The sequence below is a fragment of the Morone saxatilis genome, unplaced genomic scaffold (genome assembly GCF_004916995.1).
Source record: "Morone saxatilis isolate NCDOM2014 unplaced genomic scaffold, NCSU_SB_2.0 Contig24, whole genome shotgun sequence".
NCBI lineage: Eukaryota > Metazoa > Chordata > Actinopteri > Moronidae > Morone > Morone saxatilis.
Window position 1 is genome coordinate 25,830,201 of NW_023339807.1, and position 7,516 is coordinate 25,837,716.

General features: G+C 41.8%; 1 protein-coding gene across 1 annotated transcript; it reads right to left on the reverse strand.

Annotated features, from left to right (window-relative positions):
* Nucleotides 1-68: 68 nt before the first annotated feature.
* Nucleotides 69-6,596, reverse strand: LOC118336463 (phosphoinositide 3-kinase regulatory subunit 4-like; the record flags this gene model as incomplete). The annotated part of the gene is given in 9 exon segments (XM_035673130.1): nt 69-189; nt 1,226-1,314; nt 2,131-2,231; nt 2,340-2,471; nt 2,699-2,910; nt 2,990-3,154; nt 3,604-3,769; nt 3,884-4,106; nt 6,222-6,596. Coding segments are annotated over 9 exon segments (1,272 nt in total), but the record flags the coding sequence as incomplete, so codon positions are not given.
* Between the last annotated feature and the right edge of the window lie 920 nt (nt 6,597-7,516).

The window sequence follows — 7,516 nt, forward strand, 5'->3', positions numbered from 1 at the left end:
GCTGTGTGTGTACCTGTGCAGTGTGTGTACCTGTGCTGTGTGTGTACCTGTGCAGTGTGTGTACCCACCTGTACGACCTCAGTCCCTTCGATGATCTTCCTGCTGTAGAGGACAGACGGACAGTGCAGCGAGTCGTTGGCTCCTCCCGCCACGATGTACGACCTCTCGGGATACGCCAGGTCCCAGAACCTGAACCACAAAACATTTAGTTTAAGTGTGTGCTGCTCCTGAAGGTGAGACCGACGCTTCAAATACCCTAAAACCTCACTCGCTGAACCCCCCACTGGCCTTTAATTAACGGACTTTATGATGCTTCAGAGTTTTCTTCTTCCTGTCTCTGTTGTTCAGTGTTACCTGTGAGTCTGAATAAACATTAAATGAATTAAAACTAGTTGAAGCGTTCGACCCGGTTACATACGTCCAGATAACTATATAATCCAGACCAGGCCTGTAATGGAGACCTGCCACACCAGTGACCCTGCTTTCATTGAACGTTAGTTCACAGTTATGATTTACTCTTGTGTTTCTGTTTGTGTTTCTGTTTGTGTTTGAGGAGAATTTCTCCAGAATTTCATTGAGCAGCAGATGTTCTGATGCTGCAGGGAGGTCAGGAAGTCTGTTCTGTCCTCAGTGATTCATTATGTGGGAGGAAGTTTGGACCGGTCCTCTCCGTCTGTCACAGCAGAAGCCTCCTCTGTGCTTTGTCACATGTAGAACAGATGAGATTCGCCATTTCTTCTGTTTTCATATTTATGCATCATTCATAATCATGTATATATGTACTATGTTTATTCCACATTATATTCAGTAATAACAGCAGAGAACAGCTGATAAACTGATCAATACGATGGAGTATTAGGGCCAGACTAAGAGTTCTTTTAATTTTTTGGGGGGAAATTACGAGAATAATATAAGAATAATGTAATAATAATAATACAAGAAGAAATGTCATTTTAATGAGAAAAAAGGGATTTACTGTTTGTAACGAGTTTATTCCCGTAATTACCCCAAAAATATATTGATTTTTTAAATCTTAGTCTGGCCCTAAAACTCCGTCGTAGAACAACGTGTAAAAACATTTATATAAAATACGCAACTTCAAATAAAAACAAGTTGGATTATTGTTATAAAAGGCCCTGACTGTGTTCTATGTGACAGTTTGTGGTTTAATGCAGGTTGTTGTTGTTGTTGTTGTTGTTGTTGTTGTTGTGTGTCTGGTTCAGACCTGATCCTCATGTCAGATCCAGCAGTCAGCAGCAGAGGGTTCCCGTCAGCAGGACTGCAGTAGATCCCGTGAACGCTGTGAGGAGACGGCTGCAAAACAAAATCAGTGTGTAGGATTTAGCAGCATCTAGCTGTGTAGTTGCAGATTGTAACTCCCTCGCATCACCCTCCCCTTCCAAATTAAACTGAAACTACGGTGGCAGCGAAACTCGCAAAAAAAACGTCAAAGTTTGGTTTGTCCGTTCTGGGCTACTGTAGAAACATGGCGGTTTTTTCATCTAGAAGTAGATAGAAAAAGAAGAAGATGTGTTCATTAGTGTAGAATCAGGCGATTAAACACTAATGAATTGATGTTTAAAATGTAAAAAATTACACACATTTGTAGGAAATGTAGTTTTTATAAAGTATAAAAGTGTTTGTCTAGAACTAAATGATGAAACCTATTAAAAGTCTACAGCACATAAAACCTTAAATGTCTCCAGCTGTGTGAAGTCTGATTCCTTTTTATTTTATTTGACCTTTATTTTAGCAGATTCAAAATCTCTTCTACAAATGAGTTCTGTCTGAGAGCAGCAGCATTAAGTTTCAGATAAAACAATAAAACATGAAGACAAACAGCCTAAAACAATGTCTCTAACAGGCTGATAACTGGATGAGTGGGAGCAGACACAGCTGTAGAGCGTCTAACTGCAGTGAATTAAAGGTTTATTGTCGAGTTTTAAAGCCAATTAATTAAAAATCTTTCAGTGGCTGAAACCTTATGCTGCTTTTAAAAATAGACAAACAAAACTGGCAGATTTTTTTTGCTCAATACAAGAAAACTTTATTATATTTAGAACATATTTGTTTCCAGAAGGGCTTGTTTTTACAGTGTAGGAGTGACAACACACACACACACACACTAACCTGCATCTCAGACAGCGGAGGTGCAGAACTCGCCCACAGAGTGAATTTACGATCGCCAGTCTCCATGTCCCACATGGACACTTCGTTATTCCCCTGAACAGCTGCAGACAGACAGACAGACAGACAGACAGACAGACAGCTGAGGTCAACATGGTGTCTCTTAACTTCACTTTAAACGATATAAATGAGTCTATAAATGAATGGCTCACCTGCGATGACGGAGGATTGGTAGAGCGGATGCATCAGCAGGCGTCTGATTCGCGCTCGGGCCGGGTGGGAGTGGTTTGAGATGGGGAGCTGGAACCGCATATCCCAGCAGGCCATAGTGCCACTGCTCGTACCTGCGGAGGACATGGGGAGCTGGGAGGTGAGCTACGGGAGCTGAAAGGGACAATTCTGTAGGGCTAAAGTCAAAACTACAAACACATAATAATAAATCAGGTTTTTAGAGGATTTCCATCTTTGTACGTATAAAGACGCTCTCAAAGTTTCAGACTTCTCAACCATATACCACCACATATCTGACATCAGAGTACAAATATACAGACACACAGACACACACACACACCCAGGCAGAGCCAGCACTGGTGCATGTCGACGGTGAACGAGGTGATGAGTCCGAGGCGGAGGTCGTGGCGGAGCGTCCAGGCGTTGGAGTTGGAGCGGAGATCCCAGCCGACCAGCGAGCCGTTGACGGTGGCGTACGCCAGCACCGACTGTGCGCCCGAGTTAAAATGGTGGATGTCGACCGCGCAGCCGTCCTCCTGCAGGTCCAGAGACCTGAGAGAGCAAGGACGTATAGAATGAGACACTTCATCGGTCAGGACAAAGCTTCTACCTGCAGACGCGGTTCTGTTACCTCGTCTGGAAGGGCTGAACTTTGGGAGATTTTGGGGGCTTGTTCGCTTCGACCGCCAGCAGCTGGATGGACCCGTTGTCCGAGGCCACCGCCAGGTAATGCGACCCCTGACAGAAGGTCAACGTCTTCACGTGGCCGCCGATACGAGAGTAAGTCAGCACCGACCTGCAGGGACACGACAGCACTGTGAGCGTACAGCAACGAGCCAACAGAGGGTCTCACGGCCAACGTCCAACCTTCTGTTTGATGTGTTGATGTGATTCACTGTATTATATCACAATGTTTCAGACTCTTACTATATTTTTATACAATTCTTTGTCCGTATTAAGTATTTTAAAATGTATAACAATCTAATATATTTAACAGGTTTCTTTTTCTTTTTACAAAAAAGAGTTTTTACAAATCCCTGACTGTTTGACGAGGCTGTTAATCAGACAGTGAAGGTTCTGGAAATACAGCTAGTGTTCAGAGTTTATACATTTAAATAAAAATCTAAACTTCCAAAATAATTTAAATCAAGTTAATTTGACATAGAGCAGTGACGAACAGAAGTGTGACTTGTGGTCTTCAGTAACGTGGTGCTGACCGTCCGCTCTCCGGGCTCGTCCGCTCACCTGGTGGTCGTGGTCTTTCCCTCCATCTTCTGACTGTCCCAGACCTTGACGGTGCCGTCGTTGGACGCTGTAGCAAAGATGGAGTGCTCGTCAGACACTCGGATGCGGTTCACGGCGGCTTTGTGCTCGTGAAGGTGGGCGACCAGCAGCCCTTTAGGATGCCACCCTGAAACACACGAGTACAACTCTGTGAGCCTTCAGGAGAACCTGCATAACATAACATAACTTATGTTTCCTGTAAACAGGTCAGCCTTTATCAGCTCGTCTAACAGGGAGTTACCCGGTGGAGGAGGTCGGCTCTCCCACTCGGCGCTCTCCATCATCTGTTTGGCCATGCGCTCGGCGCTGCACTGCTCTCTCTTCTGCTGCACCAGCTGCTGCAGCTCTGCCTTACAGGTGTTGATGCGGCGCTGGTAGGCGGGGCCGCTCGCCACCGACTGCAGCACGGGCACCGTCGGGGCCACAGCGCTCTTCCTGACCTGTCCCGCCTGCCCGTCGGCAGCCTGCAAAACACATCAGTTCCTTATTTTTCCCACAACAACAATCAGGCGTCAAAAGAAACTTTGATGGAGGGAAACGGCTCTTCAGTTGTTTCAGATTTTACTTTGAAACTTCTGATTCTGTCTGAAAACCAGCAGGAATATATTTAGATAATGTTCGTTATTAGCAGCGCTCAGCTACTGAAGGGATCAATCTACACGTTCAGTTGATTCTGCATGTTGTCAAACTGTGTCACAGCAATCCCATAAATAATGCTTCAACTCAATCTCTTTAGTATCTCATTAAATAATCATTTAGTTTGGACAAAAGTACAAAACTTATCAAAAAGCATCATTTAGGGATAAAACCAGTTATCTGGTGATATGATACGTATCACGATACAGTGGTTATGATTCAATATATTCCAATATGTACATATATATATATATTATTATTTCAATCTTATTTTAGGAAAAGTATAAAGTAAATGCAACCTGCATTTGTATTTCTAACAGTCGATATAACATCGTGCAGTCCTTCTAGGATTTTGCAGGCTTTGTTTTGGATTTCACAGCAGCAGCTTTTCTCCTCAGAATGATAACTTCTCCAAATACAATCGGTCCATAGGGCCTCGGTGCCAGGCCCAACGGTCCACTGGCACCTAATGAAGCTTCACCACACAGCAGATCTTGGCGCTCTCACAGCCTCAGTGTGGAAACTTGGCCCCGACTCAGACTAACAGTTCGGGGCTATAACGCGACTGAAGGTGAGACGAAGACGTTGTTCAGCACGGGCATAAAATGAGAACCACGTGAATGTCGGCCAAAAACATAAAGCCAACAGAACACAAACATGAGTCAAACGTTCACTAACAGCTTGTTTAATAAGGAGCTGAAACACAGAGCCAGAACCTGTTAAAGACCATTAATGGTCAAATCAAAACCACTGCTGGAATGTAACTAATTACTTTACTTATATATTACATATATATACTATTATATACATTTTTACTTCACTACTTTTACCTGACAGCTATTTAAAAATCAAGAATTCTGCACACAAACATATAAAGAGTTTATAAAATGTATGACGTTTGTTATTAATTAAACTACCAAACAGTTTCTGATGAATTATTCCAATCAGTTTCTATACTAGAGACTCGATTGATCACACAAGACAAAGATTTGACTTCACGTCTTCTTAATGATGCGTTTCTGCAAAAGCATATAAATTTATAAATTAATGTCGGTTGTGTCAAATATTCCCTGGTTCAACGTTACAGAGAAAGAAGAACTCTTAGCAGAGGAGGAGGTAGAATGACGTTATTTTACTGACTTTAATCTTCTTTTCAACTGACTTTTACTGCAGTTGGCCACCAGGGGGCGATACAGACGTTTCGGCTCTGTCACGTCGTCTATCTTTATATATGTCGATGATCGTACCAGGAACTCATTTTATTAAAAAAAAACAACTTCATGGTTTAATTTTAGTTTATTTATATTTATTATATTTAATAGTCTCTGACAGTCTCAGAGAAACCAGGGGCGGACCGACGGAGGCCACCTGGCTCCGACCAGGACAATCTTTAGCCATGTGCAGCCACAGGTTTAAACTCATTAAATGTATTTTTACTTCAGGTTAAAAAAGACTTTTTAAGACCATTATGAATGCAATTTAAGATTTTATGTCCATACTAGCAAAAAGTTTGTACGATGAATATGAAGGAAATGTTGATTTTGTTTTGTAGTTGTAGTTCTGCAGCAAGATTACGTTTTTCCAAACTTTAACTTTAACTTCATGTATCTGATACATATTAAGACCTGTTGAAATCATTTTAAGGCCTAAAATGTCCAGATTATTGGATTGTAGACTGGATAAGAACCAGCAGACACCCTGTGTATGTGAACAGACCGATGATAGCTGTATCTAAGCAGACTGCAGGATAATTTACTAGAATAATCTCTCAGAGATCAGAAAACAAAACCTACTAACACATTTAAGGGAATAAAACCCTTCTGGAGCGCAGTGTGAGTGTGCCTGTGCCTCTGGCTGTATGGCACCAGTCCCAGACAGACCTCATACTGTAAACATCAATGACTCTGCAGCACGCCTTCCCCCGGGCGCAGTGAAGCTCTTACCGTGGTGGTCTGGGCGGGGGGCGGCTCCTGAGATCCAAACATGCTCTTCCACTCCTCGTTCATCGTCGAGTCCTGCTTCGTGTGCTTCCTCGCTGCGGGAGACAACAACAACAACAACAACAACAGGTAGATTAAAACAGGATGTCACAATTAACTAACAAGTCTACGAATGTTCTCTACACGTGCTCCACAGATGCTCTTCCATATTTGGGTGAAATGTTTATCTGGAATCAAATTCTGGATCTTGTAGTCAGTGGTTCCCAACCTGGGGGGGTTCCCAAAGCTCCACGGGGGGTCGCAGGGCCTTCTTGATTTAAAGGCATGTAAGAAAACTTTACAAATACACACAGTTTGCCGATATTTCATCATTCTGCATTAAAAAAAGTTTTTAATGACCCAATGATCTGGGTTTTTGTTTTTTGAGGCTAAAAGAAGAATAAAGTAGAAGAAAACACAGAATTTAAAAAAAAAAACTGTATTATTGTTAAAAAAAAAGAAAAACATAATACAGACTGAAAAAAAGCTCATAAAATGATGAGTAAAACTCATCTCCGATCAATATTCACAGGAAATAATCTGCCCTCAGTTATTGTGTTTATCAGCATACATTAAATATAATATATAAATATAATATATTATATGTTATAATGTAGTCGGTGATAGAAATGGGGGCCCCTTTAGGAAAAAGGTTGGGAACCACTGATATGGACTGTAATTTCATAAAAAGTTAAATTACAAAAAAAAAAAAATCACATTGTTTGAGATGTTTCCAATAAAAACTTGATGTATTTATGTGAGAGACATAATGAACATGGACTCACGTCTGCATGTTTCTCACCTTAACATCAAATTATAACAGTAACAAACTGTTATGAACAATGAATGTTTCATGTTTTAGGAACACAGACAAAGTGATTAATGTGGGAGATAAGAGAGGGGAGTCTCTTTTTCTTTAATTCACTCTGCCGACTTACAGAAAACCATCTGGAGCACAGAGTCTGTGGAGATTTACACACTGACATTAACTATCTGTCCGTAGCTGTGAGCTCTGTAATGACACTAACTCTTTGACATTGATCAACGGCTCCTTGTGAGGATGTAAATCCACTCTGGCGTCAAATATTGAGCACACTTGGGAACCTGAACCCCTCACGGCTCTATTTGGACTTCCACCACCCTTTTACAGCTTTATATAATCACACGTTTCCTCTTATTCAGGTTGAAGTACACTGTGATAAATGAATGTTTTAGGTGGGGAAGTTAATGTATGCGTTTTGGTTAGGGGGATGTGTTTT